This window comes from Pristis pectinata, chromosome 23 (genome assembly GCF_009764475.1).
Source record: "Pristis pectinata isolate sPriPec2 chromosome 23, sPriPec2.1.pri, whole genome shotgun sequence".
NCBI classification, from domain to species: domain Eukaryota; kingdom Metazoa; phylum Chordata; class Chondrichthyes; order Rhinopristiformes; family Pristidae; genus Pristis; species Pristis pectinata.
In genome coordinates this window covers 5208314-5231417 of record NC_067427.1, presented here as the reverse complement: position 1 = coordinate 5231417, position 23104 = coordinate 5208314, and the positions used below count along the sequence as shown (strand labels likewise).

At 36.2% G+C, this 23104-nt stretch overlaps 1 protein-coding gene across 1 annotated transcript in view; it reads left to right on the top strand.

Moving 5' to 3' along the window:
• LOC127582240 (nuclear receptor subfamily 6 group A member 1) overlaps positions 1–23104 on the top strand; it is a 219651-nt gene that overhangs the window by 14810 nt on the left and 181737 nt on the right. The window contains exon 2 of the mRNA XM_052037381.1: positions 22685–22729. Coding sequence (XP_051893341.1) covers positions 22685–22729 — 45 coding nt within the window. The remainder of the gene's footprint in view (positions 1–22684; positions 22730–23104) is intronic.

The following is a 23104-nucleotide window of genomic DNA, read 5'->3' as shown; positions in this document are numbered from 1 at the left end:
GATCAGGACCATTTGAGAAGTTGTGGGACATCTTGCAGCATTGCATTCTGATCCTTGGGGCTTGACCCTTAGTGTTGATCTCCATGGCTGTCTGCTTACTCTGCCTTTGTGTCTGGAGGATCCCTGGGCACTCAATTAATGCAGTTCTCCTTTGATATGAAGTTCTTGAATTTTCATAGACAGCATTACTTTCGAACAGCAGCCTGTTTCAGCCACAACATTACCTCCCCTTTAACAGATGAAGGTGTTAGAAACTTGTGATATTGACCACCTACTGAAGCATCCAGCCAAGGAGCAATGTAGTTAACTCTGGATGTTGTACTCATGGTAATGAATAGGCAGTACAGCATTAATGCTCTTTGGGCTCCCGTCCCCATTTGCAGGGTTATTAATTTAGACCCCTTTGCTCTGTTTCCTTTTTAGAAGAAAACATTAATTGAGAACAAGGTATACTTGGTGCAATCCCAAGAAATGTTTAACAGAATGTGACTAATATATCTAGTACTTGACATTGATGTGAAATCAATTTCACAAATATGCATTATTCCCAGAGTGCACCAGCTGCAGCTGAGTTCATGTGGACATGGTAGGAAAAGGACTACCTAGCCTAATTCCACGTTTCAGTACAAGATCTTTACCTCAAAAGGGCATAGCTCAACAAGTGCACATCAAGTAAATACGGTGAGGATTTCTGACTCTATCAGATGGTGAGTTCCAGACCGCTACCACCATCTGGGTGAAAAATGTTCTCCTAGTCTACCTTCTGATTCTTATACCAATTATTTTAAATCTATGCCCCCTAGTTTCTGAACTCCCTCTTGAGCCAAATAAGTCCTTCCTATTTGCTCTCTCTCTAGGCCACTTGTATTTTTATGAACCACAGTCGTCTATCTTCAGCCACTTCTTTCAAAGAGAACAACTCCAGCTTATCCATTCTTTCTTCATGGTTACAGTTTCCAAGTCCAGTAACATCCTCATAAATCTTCTCTACACTTTTTCCCCAGGTAGCAACATCTTTCTTGTGATGTGGTCAGTAGAAATGAATGCACTACTCAAGGTGAGGTCTACTTAATGTTGTATAATAACGTAAATTCACAAGAACATGAGGAACACAAAATGAGCAGGAGTGGACTACCAGGCCCCTCAAGCCTGCCCCACCATTCTGAATGATGATGGCTGATCTTTGCTGGCCTCAACTCCTCCTGTGCCATTTCATCAAAACCCCCAACTTCTTGATCTGTTTATCTGTCTCCACCTGAAATCTATCCAATGATCTGGCCTCAACCACCTTTGGGAGCAGAGAATTCCAGAGATTCACTATTTTCTGTGAGAAAAAATTTCTGTGCACCTAAGTTTTAAATTGCTGGTCCTTATTTTGTAGCTATGTCCCCTTGTTTGTGACTCTCCCACTAGTGGAAACATCTCAACAGATGTCAGGATCTTGTATGTTTGAAGACACCCCTTATTCTTTTAAACTCCAAGGAATAAGGTCCAAAACTTTTTAGACTATCTTGATACAACAACATTCTTATCCCAGGAACTAACCTGGTGAATCTCCTTTGGACTGCCTCTAATGCTACTATATTTTTTTCTGCATAAAGGAGCTGGAACTTTGCACAGTATTCCAGGTGTGGCCTCACCAACACCCTGTGCAACTAATAATACCTTTGTATTCTTAAACGTCAACCCATTTGCAGTAAAGGCCAATGTGCCATTTGCTGCTTTAACTACATGGACCCGCCTGCTAAGTTTTTGTGATTCATGCACTAGAACACGTAGATCCCTTTGAACTTCACTCATTTGCAGTCTCTCTCCATTTAGATAATCTGCATTTTGATTCCTCTTATTGACGTGCATGACCTCGTACTTCTCCATATTAAACTCCATTTGCTAGGTTTTCGCCCAATAATGCATTCTATGTATGTCCCATTGGAGAATTGCTTTGTTCTTATCACAACATGCCCTTCCACCGATTTTCATTTCATCGATAAACTTGGAAACCTTGCATTTTGTTTCCTCCTGGTTGTTAATGTAAATGGTAAACAGTTGAAGGCCAACTTATCCCTGGGGTGCTCCATTTGTTACACCCCTTTAGCTTGAAAAGGACCTCTTTATTCCAATTCTTTGTTTTCTATGTGACGGCCAGTTTTAAATCTTTGCTAATACACTTCCTCCAGTTCCTTGGGCTCTTAATTTATGCACTAGCTTCTTGCACAGCATCTTGTCAAATGCTTTTGGAAGTCTAAATACACTTCATCTACAAGTTCTCCTCTGTCATCTCTCCCTGTTGTATCCTCAAATTCTTTGAGGAATTTTGTCAAACATGATTTACTTTTCATAAAACCACATTGACTAGGTTTAATTATATTCAGTTTTCCTAAATGATTTATGTTCTGTTTGATTATTGACTCTAGCATCTTGCCAACGGCGGATGTTAAACAGGTCTATAGTTCTCTGCCTTCTGTCTTCCCCCCTTTTTGAATAAGGCAGTCACATTGGCTGTTTTCAAATCTTCTGGTACTCTCCCAAAATTTAGCAAATTTTCAAAAAAATTTCAACTAATGTGTCCACTATCTCTGTAGCCACTTCGTTTAAAACCCTTTGGTGCAGGCCATTGGGTTCTAGCGTTTTGTCCACCAATGAATTGACCTGTACGATCGGTTTGTAAGACAAGCTTTTCATTGTACCTCAGTACAAGTGACAATAATAAACCAATACTGATACTTTATTCCTTGTGATTGGGATTTTCACAAGTTCCTCCCTGTTATTTGAAATTGGCCCAACTCCCTGCTCTTGTACTCTGTGTCTCTGCTAATAAAGGGAAACAGCATTGCAAGTGATACATTTTGGGAGGTCAAATGCAAGAGGAAAGTATACAGTAAATGGCAGGATGCTTGGGGTAATTGATGTACAGAGGGATCTTGGGGTGCATATCCATAGCTCCCTGAAAGTGGGAACACAAGTGGATAGGGTGGTAAGGAATGCTTGCCTTAATTGGTTGGGGCATTGAGTATAAAAGTTGCAGCTGTATAAAACTTTGGTTAGGCCACATTTGGGGTATTGTTTGCAGTTCTGGTTGCCGCACTATAAGGCTTTGGAGAAGGTGCAGAAAAGAGAGGTTGGAAAAACTTGGATTGCTTTCTCTAGAGTGTTGGAGGCTGACGGTTGGCCTGATAGAAATATATGAAATTATGAGGGGCACAGATAAGGGTAGATTCTTTTTCCTGGGGTGGAAGTGTTAACTACTAGATGTCACCACAGGTTTAAGGTGAGAGGTGGAAAGTTTAAAGGAGATTTGAATAAGTTTTTTTTATGCAGGGAGTGGTAGGTGCCTGAACCGTGTTGCCATGGGAGATAGTAGCGGCAGATATGATATCAATGTTTAGGAGGCATTTAGACGCATGAACAGGCAGGGAATAGAGGAATAATAGCCATGTGCAGGCAGACGGGATTCGTTTAGATTAGCATCGCGGTCAGCACAGACATGGTGGGCCAGAGGATCTATTTCCTGTGCTATACTGTTCTTTGTCATCTTTGTTACTTTTATATTCACCTTATCAAACTATCTAGCTACCTTTACGGATCTGTGGACGTATACTATAATGTTGTTTGTTCTTCCACACAGCTTGATATCTTGCCATTTTGTATATTCCTAAGTCTTTTGGTGCCATTCCATTATAAATATGATAATCATTGTAAACATTTCTATTTGTACTTAACCCGTAGCTTAATTTAAATTACACAACATAACATGTGATAAAACTGAATTCTGGGGATGATCTCCATTCTTCATAATGTTATGTCTTGTGTCTGACTTAGTTTTGGGATACAAGGTGTATTGCAAGGCATCTCATTGTACATTTTCTATATGTTGCTGTTTCTTCATATTGTCTTATCTTTGAGCAGCTGTTCAAATGCTTTGTATGCTTTTATGGAAAAAAAACGAGCATCCCTGCTGAGGCTGAACTGCAGTTTCAAGGGACTGACTTATGGCTGGAAAATCAAGGATTATGGAGAACATACAGGAAAATGGAGTTGAGGACGAGATGAGATCAGCCAACACTTTTTGAATCGTGAAGCAAGCTCGGGACATATGGCCTGCTCCTCCTATTTCTTGTGTTCCTGTGCTGTAAGGGCCTATAACAAGCTGTAGCAAGTGTAAGTGATTGCTTTTTTTTTACATTGTGGAATTAACCAAATCCATGATGGGCACTGTGGAGGAGAATGAATACTTTTGAGGATATATTCAAATCTTTCCGACATGTTTCTTGCTTTCATGCTGGGTTTCACCACGGTGAGGATGTGGCATCTTGATGAACAACCTTCTTGTTAGTTGGCCAGTTGCCCATCACACAGCTTTGATCTGATCTGTGGAGCTATTTAGCTTTATTTATAACCTGCTAGTTTTGCTGTTGAGGAATAGTAGTAGACCATTAAACCCAATCAGCACGTTCTGCCGTGTAATTAGATTATTGCTGATCAGTACTTCTCCTTTTGCTTACCTTCTGATCCATGTCTCCTGTTGCATTTACTTGGGTAAATATATTCGAGATTGAGATTTTAATTAAGTTCAATTAATATATTTTATCACTGAGCTATCCTACTATTTAACTTAGTTGGCCTTTATCCCCCTCTAGTGCCTTACTGCACACTTTGTACAATGATTTTCTGTTGCTGCAGATTTACTACAGGATGAATTGACAGAAATTTTGTTAAATGAGAAATTTCTGATACTAGGTCTTGTGGGTTATGTCCTTTACACTGGTGTAAAGAATGAGTTGGAATCAGTTTCACTGGGCACAGTTACCGGTATTGTAACCTTCTGAGCAAATTAAAAAATAGACTATTTTTGGCATCTTTACTCTTATGGAATTCATGCAGACTTCCTAACCATGCTTTACACATCAATCATTTTAACTTACATTTTTATCCACTGCTCACAGATGGAGAAAGCAGTGCTGATCTTGGGGAAGGAGGAACTAGAAAGGTTCTGGATGCACAAGGCCAGAATAATGTCATGCTTATTCACTACGTTGTTTCCTCCTACTGATCTGCATGTAGTCAGTGTGAGACCCTGTACACTTAACTGTACTGGTGTAGTAACAGTTGCCCTGTCTCTCATTATGTTGGTTCTTTCCATCCTTGGAAACTACAGAAAGTCGGAGACTTTTTTTAAACAAGTATTCTATCCTTCAGCTCCAATACAGAAATTTATTCCTTGTCTGGGAGGGAAGGGGGGAAAATGAGGTGGAGGACAGTTCCTACAGAATTGCTCGATAGGACTTGGTCAGAGAAAAAGTCTGGAACCTGCTGCATAGGACTAGGATGTAGATCTTGGAGGATAGCCGCAATATGAGACTAATTGACGTACTCTGTTGTTGGGGTTCCTTCCTAGCAGTTTCCACAACATAGCTTGGGTTGTAATGGAGTTTTGTTCCAGCATGCATGTAATTCTGGCCTTTGTCACCCATGGACCAGCAGGATCCTCTGTCTACAAGTCCTGTGGCTTTTGTTTTAATTTACACTGGCACTTTTGAAATCTTTGTGTTCTTCATCTTCTATCAGTTTATAACTATTAGCTTCTCAAATTTGCTCTAGCCCATTGAAATAGGCTGGCGTTCAACTGGTGCTAAGTGCTGCAGGTTCTTTTGAAGATGACTAAACATACTGTACTTGATGCCTTTGTATTTTGTTCCTCTGTGATGTCCAGATTATTGATTTTTTTTTTAGATTCATAAACCCCCTGCGTAGGAGAGGTTTGTCTGTGTGCAGTCACTCACGGAGTTTTGATAGCATCTGCTGCAACTCCAGCATGCCAACTGAATCTACCCACTGAAGGCATCAAGAATTTTATGCATTCACAAGCATTTTCTCCCTCTGAAAGGAAAAGTTCTGACAAGAATTTTCAGATAATCTGCCTGTTAACCTTGCCTAAACTTTTATTGTTTAAAAATATATATCCTTTCATTGTTACAGGGATATTCAAAATTAAGGAAATTGTGGAAAATCTTTTTGGACCCTAAAATATTGAATCAAATATTTTAGGATGGTGGTTAAAGCTTGGGATAAAGTGCAGAAGAGGTTTTTCAAGGATGAGGAATCACAATTATCTGCAGAGACTGAGATTGTTCCCCTTGGAGCAGCGAAAGCTTAGAGGAAATTTAATAGAAATGTTCAAAGCTGAGGATTTTTGATGTAGATTTAAGATGGTTGTCAAAAGGTCGGAAGGAACATGATTTGAAAAGATTCTGTGTTATAATCTTAAAATGTATTGTGTGTCAAGGCAGAATGATCCACCTCTGCTTGTTCTTCATTTCTGATGCTTGAAAGGGTGGGAGCTGATTCAACAGTAACTTTGAAGTATTGGATATATATTTAAGAAGTAAACATTTGCAAGGCTATGTGAAAAAAGCAAGCAAGACTAATTGGGTAAGTCTTCCTAAAAAGACAACACGGACGCCATGAATTGAATGTGTTCTGTCTATGCTGAACAATTGTTTGTATATGATTTTGTGTTAAATCATGAGATTCCATGATTTAACTATCCAACGAAGACTGTCAGCAACAGCACTATCATTGTTTGTCTGTATATGCTCTTAATTTTTGACATTTGTCACCAAGGATTATTGGGTACTAATTCTGTTTATAGCAACAAAGAGCATTGGGTTCCTATTCATGCCACAGGATTCTGATTTGCATGACTGCATGAGGACACTGGTACTCGTGACAGAAATTAGATGATAAGTTTTTGTTTTGTGATTTTTTTTTTCCCAGGGTGCTGGGCAGAAAGCCTCAAAATGGACATAATTATTTCCGGGTGGTGTCATGTAAATTGGGGGGGGGGGGGGGAGAAAAGAGCAGCTTTCAATTGGCATGGAAGTGAAACTGAGCAAATGAGGGACAATTCTGCCTTGGGTTAATGAATGTGACTGCCATGTAAAAGGACTCCCAGCAGGAGGACTACTGCATCATTTGGAAACAAACATCAATCATTTCTAGGGCAGCCATTTTGTACAAAGCATTATCAATCAAATGTTGGAAAAAAAACACTGGATCTTGCAGCTGTCTGTTACTTAATTTATCTCTTTCATGTTAAAAGGCAGGCAATAGACATATTCTTTTTAAGGAAAGAAATCTGTGCAATTAATTTAGGCAAAATCAGTACCTTGAATTTGCTGTAGCTGTAGGACAGTTTTGACTTGTACTATTGTTGTGGAGGCCAAATAAATAAATTGGACTTTTTTAAAGAAATAAATGAAATTGGAAAAATTGTATGATTTGTTTTAATGAATAGTTTTTATAAATATATTTTACTTTTGGAATGATTTCTTGGTTATAGATAGAAATGTATTAGAATGCACTTTCCTTTTACATTGCAATGCTATGCAAAGATATTGTAAACTGCATAATAAATAGAATTTAGTAGTTAATCATTTAAGATTGAACAACAAAGTGCAAAATTAAAATATTTGATTGTTTGACAACATTTTCTCAATATTTCAGTACTAATTAATGGATATACCTTATACACTGTAATACCAATCTTTTGTTAATACATCGTTTAATGTTGTCACTAAATCGCAATTAAATGTCCTAATAATTTCCTGTGGAATATTTCTACCATCCCAGCACTGTAATGATACTTCAATTTTTCGTGAGTAGTTTTTGTTGGTTTGCGTTTCTTTTCTAATGATAAAGCTAGGTGGTGATATCAGTACATTTTGTAGATCTGACGAGACTGTTTTGATCTCTGAATAGATCAGGTGCTGTCATGGCAGGAGCTGCTTTATATTTGTAAATGCAGATTTTTACTTTGTGGAATTTGCTTTTAGGTTTCCTAAATGTCTATTTGGGAATTGATGTATATGAGGACTTTCTTCAAAATTAGGATTTTGCAGCTAAGTATTGGTGATTAAGTTATAGTGCAATGATATCTTTGTGTACACTTGAGGATGGTTAGGGTATCCTTGGCAATTGTGCAAGCAGGTGACCATGGAGGAGTATGACACATCCTAAGAGAGCCATTCTTTTTAAGGTGTACCATGCTGGGGTTAGGAGGAGAGAACTGGGGGTTTCCAAGTGAAGTGAGCAAGTTTTTAAGATCTTTGTATTTGAGTCCACTGGTAACTTGATGTTGTTTAGGTTATTTTTCTATGTTAAAGATGTACAAATGCCTGGAGTAATTTTACTCTACAGTATTGACTTCAAAAGTACTTAAATGATTGTGAAATGTTTTGGCATGTCTTCAAGCCATAAAAGATACTATATGGATATAATTTTAATGAATTATCTTCAACCTGAAACATTAATTGTTTCTCTTTTCACAGATGTTGCCTGACATGCTGAGTATGCCTGGCATTTTCTGTTTTTATTTCAGATTTCTAGCATGAGCATTTTTAAAAAAAAATTCACATTGAAAATTTTTCTTTCAGCTTTATAAGTTACGGCACTGATAGTGGTTACTTGTGATAGTTGTATACTAAAATGTTTAAATAACTAAGTGCCAGTAAGACCTTTTCTTACAGGCTTAATTAAGTTAATTGAGCACTTGATTTTTGTCAGTGCTGAGAAGTAAAAATCATTAACAACACCAGGGGCTTCCAGGGTAGATTAAGCAAAACCAAATAGAGTCCCAGAAAGGTAATTTAATGACAAGGTCATTTTTTTCACCAGTGTGACATTTTTGGCTCCCACAAGTGTATAATTCTCCAGAGTGAGATTGCAGGCAAATTTTGTTTTACTTGTTTAGTATTCCCAGAAAGTCGGCTGAATTTGCCTAGACTAATTTTCTGCACAATCTTTGTAGAGTAGATTCAATCCTGCTGTTAGAAGTGAAAGAATGCTGACTAATCCTTCAGGCTCTGAAGAGGATTTTGTATTCTAGATTCCAGTAACCCAACATTTGCAACCAGATGCATATACTATTGAATTAATATTCTGTAGATTGGGAACAGATTTGAAACCCTTGAAAATGACTTAATTGTATTGGTATTTGTGGATTATTGGCAATTGAATTTCTAGAATGCATTGTTAAGAGGACAATCTTGCTTGTAACATATAAAATTATTCCCAGTGATTCCTTTTGTTAAATGCAATAGTTTGAAATTAGTTGACAAAATAAAGCAAATTATTCTTGTATCTGACATTTTGCTGATATTTTGTTGACCCTTCTGATTTCATGCTTTTGCCAGCCATTATTCAAAGAGCCAATGGTTCTGTAACTTGACATTTGATATGGAATAGAAGACTAATTTACCAAGTAATGATTAATTAGTTTCCACAAGTACCATTATTATCATGCAAATGCACAAACAGTCATCTCATGTATGTGTATATAACATGCACATTGTGCAAATTATGGTTGTTATAATCCACTGTTTAATGGTATGTCTTTTTCTGAGCTGTTAATCTTCTTCTGACTCTTAACTCCACTGTGAATTTGAAATATTACTTCTGAATAATTTTATTTTAAAATAACATGCATTATTTGAAGAAAGTAGTAGTGACATAATTGCTGTGCACTAGGTATGTTTTTGGTGATCAAGTATGAACATTTATCTCCAGATGGAAAAGGGGTGTTTACAAAAGGAACCTCAGCAAGCCTGCTGTTGTTGAGCTTTGATATTCAGTTATGTGACAAACCAGATGGCGTAGATAGATAATTACTATTCACCCTGCTTCATTCACCAATTCAACCAGACGCTAGCTTTGCTCCTATTGTCTCTTAAAACTTGTTCAAGGCAGTGGATGTTATATTTGGCTAATGCTTGTACATGGAATATTCATTGGTTAGCTGGGTTATTATATATGTGCAGAAAACCAGCACCATTTTTGAACCTTCAGGTTGAACTGTGGGAGAATTATGAATGAATTTTTAGGCAGTTTAGATTATTATACGGTATAGAGAGCATGAGTGCCTGTTGTGATTTTAAAGGTTAGGCATAAAATTGTTTTGGAGCAGTGATTAAATATGGCTGTAAAATGTCAAAACGGCAAGTATACTTGTTCCAACAACATACAGGTTTTGGGATCTTGGAGGAAACTGGAACACCTGGTGGAAACCCATGCAGTCATAGGGGAAACATTCAAACTCTAAACCGACAGCACCCGAGGTCAGGATTGATCTCTGGTGTTGTGAGGCAGAGACTCTACCAGCTGCACTCACTGAACATGGACTTTCAAATAATGCTACTGGGAAAATGTCTTCAAGTTGATACCTAATTACAGTTACAGAAAAACTATGCCCAAGTTTATGCCCAACTACCTGGGTGCTGACCAAAACACTTGAGGTAATATTGCCAAACCAGAGTTGTATTTCTTGTCCATCGTTCCTGTCATGGGGTGATTGTTTTTATCACTCTAATTTGTTCTAATCAGTTCTTTCTTTTCTGATTGCAGAAGAAATAATTTTTGATTTGGTAGAAATATAAAAATTCTAGCTGCATTTGTGGTCAACGTGTGGGAGAACCTTGGCTAAGAAATTAAGTCAATGCTCAGATGTTGAATATTTTGCCACCTAGTTGTTCTACTTAGCCAACAATCTTTGACTTGATGATCAAAACTGTAGGAGAAGCTCATTGCTTATTTACATCATGTAGCTTAGTTAATCAGCCTGGCAACAGATAAAGGAATTCATACCTGGAAGTATTGTTGGCATGGGTCACCGTAGAAGTTTAAATTTCATTTCAATAAAATTTAAATGAATGTAAAATTTAAGTATGAGATCATAAATTGTGTTAAACTTGGTGTTTTTTGAGCTGAAGATAATATCTTCATAAGAAAGAGAAGTTAAGTATTGGTAATTTTGTGGGGGTTTGGAATTTTTAGTTACAAGTCTTCAGTTACCCATGATTGATTAAGGATAATGAACAAAAGTTAGATGGAGTACTAGAGAGTTTCCAACACTGAATTTAAATAGAGGATGTTGTCTTAGAATTAGCTTTTTTTATTTTACAGGGAAAATCTGGCTGAACTCAATGTATTTTCACTGGAATTAAATGGGGAGAAGATAAGCTGATGAATTCCCTCACTGACTTGCTAGAAAAATGTAAAGATCTCTCTGGAATTCACCCATGTGATCAAAACTCTCCAAATGGAACTGAACTTTGGTATTATTTTGGCCACTATTCAAAGCTCAATGGTACTGATATTAATAAGGGGAAAATCTCTTCATCTATAGATGGTGTTGAACGTCTGCCAGGTGTCCAAATTATGGTAGCATTAGATGACTGCTTTCATGGACAACCTGCCAAAAAGCCTAGAGCTGAACTTTAGAATTTGGCAGTGATGTAAGAGGAGTAACATTGGATTGATTGCCTATTTGTACATCCTGCCAGCTCTGTTTCCCCATATGGAACAGAAAAGAGTGTGAGAGGGGAGATGCTGGTGTTTTGTGGGCAAAACTATCCAATGTTTCCTATTTTACATTTTCATTGAGGTTGGAAGTTCTAGTCTTTGAATCAAAACTTGTAAATAATTGCTGCAAGTCAAGTAATGATGTTTGGCATTTATAGAACTGTATTTCAGTTCTGTCTGAGGAAGAAAAGTTTTAAATTGTGGATTAAACCAGAATTCAGTAATGGTCCTTGTACCTTGTACTAATGCAGCAGAAAGTGCTGTAGTGAAATTTTTTTGTGTGGCTTGCATTGCAGGCCATAGAATTAGAATCGGGTTTATTATCACTGACATATGTCATGAAATTTGTTTTGTGACAACAGTACAGTGCAAGACATAAAATTGGTATAAATTACAAAGTAGTGCAAAAAAAGGAATAACAAAGTGGTGTTCATGGACTGTTCAGAAATCTGATGGCGGAGGGGAAGAAGCTATCCTTAAAACATTGAGTATGGGTCTTCAGGTTCCTGTACCTTCGCCCTGATGATAGTAATGAGAAGAGGGCATATCCTGGGTGATGAGGGTCTTTAGTGATGAATGCTGCCTTCTTGAGGCACCGCCTCTTGGAGATGTCCTTGATGGTGAGGAAGATTGTGGCTGAGATGGAGCTGGCTGAGTCTACAACCCTCTGCAGCCCCTTGTGATCCTGTGCATTGGAGCCTCCATACCAGGTTGTGAAGCAGCCAGTCAGAATGTTCTCCACCATACATCTATAGAAACTTGCAAGAGTCTTTGGTGACATACCAAATCTCCTCAAACTCATAACAAAGTAGAGCTAGCGTGTTCTTTGTGATTGCACGGTGTGTTGGGTCCAGGACAGATCCTCCGAGATGTTGATGCCCAGGAACTTGAAGCTGCTCACCATTTCCACCACTGACCCCTAAATGAGGACTGGTCTGTTCTCCCGACTTCCCCTTCCAGAAGTTCACACTCAATTCCTTGTCTTACTGATGTTGAGTGTGAGGTTGTTGTTGCGACACCTCTCAACTCAAGCAGCCGATCTATCTCACTCCTGTATGCCTCCTCATTGCTATCTGAGATTCTACCAACAACAGTAGTGTCATCGGTGAATTTGTACATGGTGTTTGAGCTGTGTTTAGCCACACAGTCATGAGTGTAGAGAAAGTAGAGCAGTGGCTAAGCACTTATCCTTGAAGTGCGCCTGTGTTGATTGTCAGTGAGAAGGAGAATCCATAGGATTCTAGTATGGTAACATAGAAATGTTTTAAAGATCTGAAACTTCTGCCTCCAGTAGGACTGTTAATTTGATCTTTCTGATGTTAGAATGGCAAATATTGCACAGCATTCAAATTTACTTACTATTGACATGTAAGCAGACATGAGATGGTCCTCTTGGGAGGACTTCAGTATTTGGTGCACTTCTGTCTTTCCACTAAGTTCATTGACCTGAAACTTTAGCTTAATTTTTATTTCCACAGATTCTATCGCACCACTTGATTTTGTCTGGTGTTTCTGACTTTGGTTCAACATATTCAGTATTTTGCTTTTGCTCCTTCAAACCGAGTTGTTTGAATAAATGCATGGCACATAGTTTGCTATTCCAGACTTTAACGGATATTACAAAAAAGCATTAACAAATATGCAGGATGTTTAGACTTTCCTTCCTGGATTATTTTAAACTTGGTATTTAAGTCATGGATAGTCATCTCCAAAATGAAAGGTTTCTTCAGTGCGTTAACTGTCATGTTTTGTGTTATAATGTCTTGCATTGCATCTGTTGGCTATTTTTAATGTTATTTAAGGTGTTTAATTCTCAAAGGGAAATTAATTATGTAAATAGGGTTTTTCTGTTTAAAAATTACTTAATGACACTGGAAACCATTCCGCTGATAATGTTCGTGCCAGTTGAAAAAGAGCTATTTAGCCAACTCCCATGTTCTAGCACTTTTTAAATGTGGTGAGTGTTTCTGCTTATACCACCATTTTAGGCAGTTAGTTCCAGATCCCTCCTACCTGGATGAAAAGAATTTTCCTCCTGAGAGATAATGATAGTGTAAGCAGTTAAGTTAACAGACGTGTCTTAGAGGAAAGACAGAAGATGTTACAAGGATTCAGTATGTCAAACAGCACCAGTGGGGAGGGAAACCAATGCTCGTTTTGGGTCAAGAACCCCTCATCAAAACTGGGAAAGTGAGAAAGCAAGTGTTTTTTAAGTTTTAGAGAGGGAGGAGTGTTGAGAATACAGGGAACATCAGTGATAGGGAACTTTTCTCTGAATTGTTGACTTTTTTTCTCTCTCCCCATGTTGCTTGACCTACTTGCTTCTAGCATTTAATATTTTTGTTTTGGATTTCCAATATCTGCCATTTTTTGCCGCAGTAAGTAATCTGGAGATCCTGAGAAAAAATCCAGTGACTCGATGCATTTAGTTGTTGCTATCTGGGGAAAAACGTGAAATTAGATTTTATTTTCTATTCCTTCCTAAAATCATTGATTTTAAGCATATTTGTTGCACAGGACATTTTTAGTCCAGTGAAACATGAAATCAATCATACACTTTTTTTTTGAGGAAATCTGAATATTCAGCTAAATTATAATCTCTTCTGAAAGTCAATACATCATTTATCTTTTAAAGTACTTGTAACAAAAATGAAGACCTATAGAGTTAAAGGAATTGTGACTGCTTGGCTGGTAGGATGGCTCCAGCAAACAGAAGATAAGTAAAAAGGGATAGATAGCTGTTTTATTTTGTATTACTGAATGTAGTTATTGTGACCTAGGGATTTGTGTTAGGATTTTTGTTTTCCATGTACATTAAAGATTCTAAACTGAATTCATTTATTTATAGTGCTTTTAATGTGGAAAAGAAAGACTTTCATTTACAGCTTTCTTCTTCAGTTCGGAATATACATTAGCATTTACTATTGTAATGCAAAAGTGCTGGTCTGTCTTAATGCAGAATCTACAGAATTTTTAGCATGGGAAATGATTAAAGAGGAAGAATTTCAAAGGACCAGTTGGGCTGAAGGGCCTGTTTCTGTGCTGTATGATGCTGGATAATTTGGTTATATTGACTTGGAGTTAAACTTTCATTTGGAGAATGGGTATTCACACAATAGCCTTCATATGTGCTTTTTAATGCAGTTATGGTTTGACATGGAAAATACATTTTTCTTATCTTGATTCTGTGAATAAAATCAGTACAGCCTAATTCATTATTTTAACTTGAGTTATGAGCCCTCAAAAGTTGTTGTTTTTGAAAATTGCAGTAATAATTCATTGCATTTCATCCATGGATCAATTTAATTGTGCCTTTCTTGATTTGAAAGCAAGGATATCTTATTTTTACAGAGAGGGATTTGTAGATTGAGATCTAATGAAGGGACAGGGTTTATGTTAAAGTTTGACCCTTGTAAAATGTAAACATTTATCTCCCTGATCACTTCTCCTGTTCATGTACCTGTTGTAAAGTTGTTTTTCTTTGTTCCTGCTATGGCCGATCATTCAGCTAATGCATCAAGAAAAGACACCACTTTTATAATAGAATAACCTAAACAATTTTGCTCTTTGATTCACGTTACTCAAATCTTTTGGAGCTCAGTGCTTTTGAACTTCATTCCCTTTTTGTTTTGTTTTGTTGCATTTTTATTTTGTTTTAATATAGTCTATTAATAACTATTTAAAAATGCCTTTGACCTCAATATTAGTGGATTGATTAATTTTGATGCAGTGAACATTTAAACCTATTGAAAGTAAGAAATGGTCTAAATTGGAAACTAGCATTATTTAAAGAGAGTCACATCGGACTGTTGATAACTCGAATGGAAAAGTCTTGATCTCACCGGACTAATGGAAACTCTGACATCTATTTCAGCTAGACTCTGTATAGACTATAGACATCACCCTGAATTGCTAGAAAATTCAAATGAATTTTGTATATTATAACTTTAATCTAACCCCAATCATCTAAGTACTCAGTAAAAGAGGTGTTGGATTTTAGTTGCTTTACTGAAGCCAGGAATTCCTTTATAGTCAAGCAGAATAGACTGGAGATGCTCAGCAAGCCAGGCTGCATCCATCAGAACAGTGTTTTGAGTTCATTTTTTTCTCATGGAATATCTTTCAACTCTGAATGTTTGTGCCTGGGAGATAAAGGATGGGGTTCTCTTGTTGATGTTGTTCCCCGTTCTCCAACATTTAATGATTTTTTTATTCAGATCTGTATAACTTCAATGGAAATCTTGAGGGTAAACTTTGAACTAGGGGAGCACAAGATACAATTGTGCATAGTAATTGGTGTGTCAAATTATATTGCGGATGATCTGATTCACTTAATTACTGGAAATGTTGCATTGCAGTGAATTGGCTAGACGTCAAGCAATCCAATTTTCTGTAAGTTTCTGAAGACTAAAGCTCATGTTCCACGTTTGAGAGAGATGTTGAAGATAAAGCCGAAATAAATGATTAACAGTGAAATTTGAAACAATCGTGGGATTGTTTAAAATGTTTGACCTTAAATGGACCATAATGAATAAATCAATTGTTGATTCTCAAGTCAGTCAAAGAGAAATGGCAAAATGATGGGAAAGCAGGGAATAGTTCAATTTATATTTTCAGTAAGGCTTCATGTAAAATCATCACTTCTCCACAGATATTGGCCAACCTATTGAATCCTTTGCAAATATTGGAAATCAAAAATAAAAGCAGTGTTTTGCATTTTACAAAACAATACCACAGATAATAAATGAGAGCTTTTTAATAAACAAAATGGAAATTCACTAAGATACTGATACAGGAGACCATTTGATGCCAAATTTATACTTTCATGAAAAAGAATGCCCTCATAACATATTGTCCATTTCCCTGTTGAAAAGCCATGGAGTTATGCCTTCCTATGTTTATTAGAAGGCTATTTCAATCACATCAATACAAAACAAAATGACAGTACTATTCTTTTGGGCTTGGCTACCTTGCAAATTCCTTCAATTTTTGTTTTGTTTTTTTCCTCGTTTTTCTCTTTTGCTGAAACTTCTTGGATTAGAAATGTGGGAATATGATCTATTTCTTATCAAGTCTCTGCCAAATATCTGAAAATATGCGTTAGGTAGATTATTTTCTGACTTTTGTTTTGGTCCCTTGGCTCTGGTAAGGTACTGAAATTACTGCCAAGGAAATTAAAGTTGTAAATCTGTGCTGCCATTTTTATGACACAACAATCCTTTAAACCATCTGCTCAGAGTTTTTAAAAAATTACAAAATAAAACTGATAACAATGAACATGGGGGGCTGGGAAATGAAAGTCTGAAATAATCCTGCTTACTTTCAGAACAATTTTAATATGCTACTTGTATTTTTAAATCAAAGGAATTTCAGAGAAAAAGAAAATGAATGTTCATTTCTCTGAGCTTCCTTTGATTTAGTTTCCCTTTTATTGATATGATTCTCTACACTTTCTTTCCATAAAACTTATCTTTAGAGATTGGTAAATTTGTAAAAAAAAATTTTGATTTTTTTAATATTGTAATTTCATTATTAAATAGCCATGATCACTCCCAATGTGATCTTCTTTCTGAAGAACAATCCTGTAAATGTTTCAAGAAAAATGTTGTTGCTAGGAAAGTACTAGACTTGTTCATGCAGTCTATACTACTTTTGGGGGGAGAAAGAGTCTACCACAATGATTTATAGTTGATTATTTCCATGCCATCTAAATGCCACAATATACACACAGGAAAGTGGAGTAAATCCAGTGTCATTTATCTTACTGTGTAAGTTGGCACAAAATTTTAAAGTAAATTATGTTAAGTTATGATACACCTGAATTAATTATTGTTCATTGTCAAAATATTTCCAGAAATTTCTATTGAGGGAAATCTATTGTAAAAAAACAATCTTCAAAAGTATCCTAAATGTGAGCAGATCTTTAAAGTTCAGAACAATATTAGTGTTTGCAAAAAGTTTAGAGCAAATTATCTGCATATAAATTGACATATCCTTTATAAAGTCCTTGAGGCACATCTTATTCTGGAGGTATTGCTCATCTAATGGATGTTTTCCATGAACAAATCAAAAACTTTTAACTTGCCATTCGTGCAAAAGTACTTGTTCGAATAAGCCATTAATGAATGGATTACAATATTGAATGTACATATACCTTCTGCTTAATTTATTGATAATCCTAAAATATTTTGACAAACAATTCTTTTGAGCTAGCCTATAATATGTATTGAAGAACTTTAGTTAGAAAGAAAAGAACAACTTTAGCACTGTTAAATCAGAAATAAATGTAACTGTGCAGCTGCAACCTCAATTCTTTTCTAAAATAAAGGGCCAGAGTTACACTACAGCAGGTAATGTGATTTGCAAATATGCAAAACTGTGAAGTAACTCAAATGAAGGGCAGATTTCCCTTGACACTGATCAATCTATTGAATGCTTCTTATGACAGCAAAGCACCTTGCTGAGGCATAACTAATCAACTTAACCTTGTATCAATAGAATGCAGAGAATGTGCAATAGTTTTTTTAATGTCAAAGAAGTGTGCATGTAATATAGAAAAGAAAATTGCAGTGTGTTTGCATGTGTTCAGGATTTCCATAGGGAGTTCATTTGAAAAGATGTTGAATATTTTCTAAGCCGTTGTGGGAGTTTGTTTTGCTGTTTGATGCAGTCATTTTCAGTACATGTCCATTCAGATATCCAACTGTAAGGAGTATGAGACCTCAATTATATTTTGAGATAAAATCTGAAGAAATGTAATGTTACAAAGTTCTTTCAAAGAAAATATACAACTTAATCAGAACATAACATTTTCCTCTGTATATATTTTTATAATTGTCCATCTGCATAGATTGGAGTAGCATGTATAGAATTTCCACTTGAAATTTTGGTGTTTCCATTTTAAAGTAATCAAGCTATTTCTAAGGAAGCAAAATTAACTGAACAAAATTCAAAGATATGCAAAAAATGTTATTGACATTTCTCAAGAAATTTGTCAGTTTTAGTTGAGCTTAAAAGTGGAAAGTTTTGTATTCATTATATGAGAACAGGGATGTTATTAAAAGGCTCCATTAAAGTTATTCATAATTGGTTATCTCTCTGACACAGTTTAAAAAGATTACCTTCTGCGCTGAATTACAAGTGGGCTTTATTTTGCATCTGTGAAGAAATGGATTGTCACAGATTCAGGGCCAATATAATTTCAATATGTTATGTATTACTTAGTAGTATGATTGGAAGCTTATAATTTTGGAGATAACTGTCTAGGTTGTACTTCTAAAGAAATCATATAAATGGACGTAATGCTTAAAGGTGATGCCATACACTAAAAGCAAATTAACTACATTTATGGAGATCTATTAAGGTAGCAATTTTGAAGTTGGGCAGAAGGGATTTCATTAATTTTAGATTTTAAAAAAAGCCACATGCATTAACCAAAGGATCCTCTCCATTTATATTTCTGTTTCAACTTGCTAATGATTATTGAATTCATTTGTGAAGCAAGTAGTGATCTGTGAACAAATACATCCTTCCTCTGCAATTCATTAAACTTTCTATGGTTGATTTACTGTTAAAGATGTGTTCCAATAAATTAGACCGTTGAACCATGTTTCATCATTTTTTTTGGTCAACCATCAAAACATTCCCGTAAAACACCTGGGACATAGATATGATATAAGTGCAAGCTGTTTTTTGATGCAACATTTGATGATACTGATTTAATTCTATCACTAATAAGCAAACTGAAGAATGAACACTATGATGCTAGAAATGTGTAGGCAGGCATTTCCAGCAATTACATTAGGGTTGTGCCTACTGCTTGTTCTGTCAGTCTGTGGAATCAAACAGCTGATCCTTCACTTATAGGTAAGGCTTTATGCTAATAACAATAGAATTAGCAGATTGAGTGTGTCTGTAGTTAATGTATGGAAAGAGAAGGGCAGGTGGATACAATTCTCTCGTTTAATTCAGAAGGTAAATTTGGAATATTATAAATTGTTTTAAAAAAAACAGTAGTTCAAGAGGATGTAGTTCAAACTGGTGAAAGTAATTTTGAAGTTAATGTGGAAAGTTCTTTGTTATGAGGAAAAATCAACTAGTGGGATTCTGGTTAGTGTATTTGAGATGAAGATATTCAACTGCACTGGACTGAATTTGATATATTCTTGGTTAAGTGAAGAAAAGCATGCTGGATAGCTTCCATTAGAAATCACTAGTTTTAGAGGTTTCATGAATAAGTAGTCTAAGAAAGATTTGCTTCTCAAAGCATGTAATGAATATTTATTGCTTTACCTAGTTTTCCTTGCTCCTCCTGCTGAAGCATGGATTTCCAGGTTGACCAGTGATTTGCAGATGTTGGTGGTAATGGAAGTATTCCTCCAAGTTTGGAGGAGATCGTTCTTTGAAACATGCTAATAATTTGCAGTTTTTCTGCTATTGCAACATGATTAGCTAACTAATCAATTGTTAGTTTAACCAATTTGTCTGGTAGAGGAGGTGACATATTTTGAATTTAACTCTTGGTGAAATTAGTAATTTTGGGGTTGAAGGATTGGTTGAGTGATGCAATCTAACACAAATCCTAATCCCTCTAATACTGCACTAATAAAGTGAGTTTCCAAAAATGATCCAGCTTTGCTTCAAGTTTGTAATCTGCATTTTTTTTGAATTCTTAAAATTGTGTTCATTGGTAATGATCATCAATTCTACATGGTCATGGAGTTATAGAAACATGGTACAGAAACGGGCACTTTGGCCCACTTTGTCTGCACCAACCGTCAAATACCCGTGTACACCAATTGTGCAGTAATCCCATTTTTCGTCTTGCATTCCCATCAATTCCCACCAATCTTCCTGCCACGGACCTATACCCGGGGCAATTTACAGCAACCAATTAACCTACCAATCAGCATGTGGGAAGAAACTAGGGCACCCATTGGGAAACCCATTCAATCATGGAGAACGTGCAGACCATATGTAGGCAGCAGGATTGAACCCGGATCTCTGGAGCTGTGAAGCAGCAAGATTAATTGCTGTATTGTTGTGCCGTTATACTTTGTTACCATGTATTGACTGCACTGATTTGATTCTAGAGTATCACATTATTTTGAGTTTGATTGGAGTTGGTTTAGTTGTCTTACTTATGCTCTTGAATATAGCTTGCATTTACCTTTATTTTGTGAATCAATCTCAATCTATGTTCAAGGCTAATTCACTTCATAATGAACTTTATTGATTCTTTACTTGCAAAACTTAAGTGCAGCAAAACATTTTGTTGCACTTAATGTCAAATTTTGCAGTAAGTACACCATAACCCAAGCTTGTTTTCTTTGTTGTCTCTTTGCATTCATGCCTTCTTGACTGTATTTCTGGTGTATTTTCATTTTAGTGACCCAAAATTGGCTTTACTTGGATCATTTTAGTCCATTTTTATTTCCTTAAGTAAACCACCCTAGAGGTCCTTTATTTCAACTGTGAACCCTTGAGCTTAATTTGACCATGAGTTCCATCTCTTTGACATTTTTGGAGGCATAATTATCGACTGAATTCCCTCCCAGGCCCTTAGTGAAATAATGTAAACAGTTGTGTAATACAAGATATTTATCCCTTTTCAAGTGATCACCTTAGAACCCTTCTTGTTTCTTTGCATTTTAACCCAAGTTCTAATCTCCCCAAAATCTTTGAATCTCTTGTTACCTCCCAAATTCCGTGCCCATCTCCGACTCATTATCCTTCCAATCGTGTTTCCATTCCTTCCATCACTGCAGCCTTTACCACCATTTTCTCTGATTATGTGAAATATCCTTTCTCAATGCCTTTAATTTCCTGTATCCTTTGTGGTCAACCATACTATCTTCTTTTAATGTTTCTATTCCATTGGCCAGCTCATTGGGACATCACTTGCCTGTAGGCATAATTTCCATTTCACTTCCAAGCCCTGCATTCATTTCTGGAGTCTTCCAAATATCAATTTCTGATTCCTCTTTGTCAATATTATCTGCATTGTTGTGACCAACTTCACTTGTGCACCGGTAGCACCTTGGTGTATGCCTTAAACTCTTTTTCGCTTTTTCTGTTTGGTCAGTCTTCGGTAAGGCAAAGTTTTCTTTAGCTAGACATAAAGAAGACTTGAAGCTAGCCTTTAGAATCGTCAACAATATTCACTTGATGTTCTGTATAGTTTCAAAATTTAATGCAGGGTTTTGACCCGAAATGTCGACGGTTCTTTTCCCCCCACAGATGCTGCTTGACCCACTGAGTTCCACCAGCAGATTTTATTGCTTCAGATTCCAGCATCTAAAGTCTCTTGTGTCTTTGAAATTTTGATCCTTTTCTGACCTTAACCCTCCTGCATAAAGCCTACCCAACTGTCCAGCACCCTTCTCCTATCCTCACCTCATCCCTTTCCTCCAATGCTGTCTGCTCTTTTGACTCTCTTCTTTTTCCCACCATTGGTAGTTATGTATTCAGCCTTCTGGGCACCAGGCTCTGGTGCTTGTTCATTGCTTTCCCAGTTACATCTCCTCCTTTAACACATCCCTGTAAGTTAATTTTTAATTTGTTTTGACACCTCTCCTGATCTTTGTTGTTCTGGTTTAGTGTCACTATTTTTCCCCCCTTGTAAAGTGCCTTGAGATATTTTCCTCATTAAAAGTACATTGCAGTTACATGTTATTAACATGGTCGGTTTCATTTTGCAGATACAAGGGAAAGCTATGTTGGAAAACAAAAATGTTTGTTCCAAAAATAAAATTCAGGCAGCATCTGAAGTAAAGTATTTTTTGGATACTGATTCCTATCAGCACATCTTGAAGTAATAAGGAAAGGCAATATTTGAAGCAGCAAAGGATTCTTTACTATGTGTTATATTTTGCTACTTATGAAACTTATATTGGTGTTTGGTATTAGGCAATTAAACAAAGTAATGATAATTTGCCAAAGAAATTTTGGTTTCATTATTGTGCCTTACTCCTAACTGAAAATACAGAATAAGTTGCAAGGAAGCAAGAAATCTCATAGCTTTTATATTGCTGCTTTGTGCTTGGGGCTAGAGAAAAGTCGTGAAATCGTAAAATTAGCAAAATCGTGAAATTCTGACATTGTATTGAGATTAATTGAAATGGTATCAATTAAACTATGATTTGTTAATGTGCCTGAATTGATGTGACAATACAAGTAATAATTATACAAATTAATTCAGTTTGGAAAACTGACATTTTAACTAATAGAAGGAATGTTAAGATTAAAACATAGATAAAATTTAAGCAATTATTTATGGTTTAGAAATGAATTATGGACAGAAATTGTAGCTTGTTTCTTTTTCTTTCAGATTTTTATGATGACCACCCACTAGAAAATGACCAGTCAAATACCAGTAAGTGTTTTCTGCACATTTCAATTTTATGCAAGAATGATGCTGTTTGCAGTTTGGTTGTAGAATATATGATTTTTGGAATTGAACTTGCTAACAATCATTGCACCCTCTAGACAAATCCATGCTTCTGCCTCAAGGTCCGGTAATGTAATTGTTTTCAAAGCCTGGCGGCTTGCATAAAGCTGCTTTCTGTATTTTTTATACAGGAAGTGAATCATTTTCAATGTATACTAATTGAGACAGAGCATATCTTCAATTGTCAACATTATGTACAGCTCAATATTATGTGAAGTTATAATGTGGCAAATGTTCAAGATGCAGTTCACCTTCATATCAGATTTTTATAAAATTGTTCTTGGTGAAAACGGCTACATT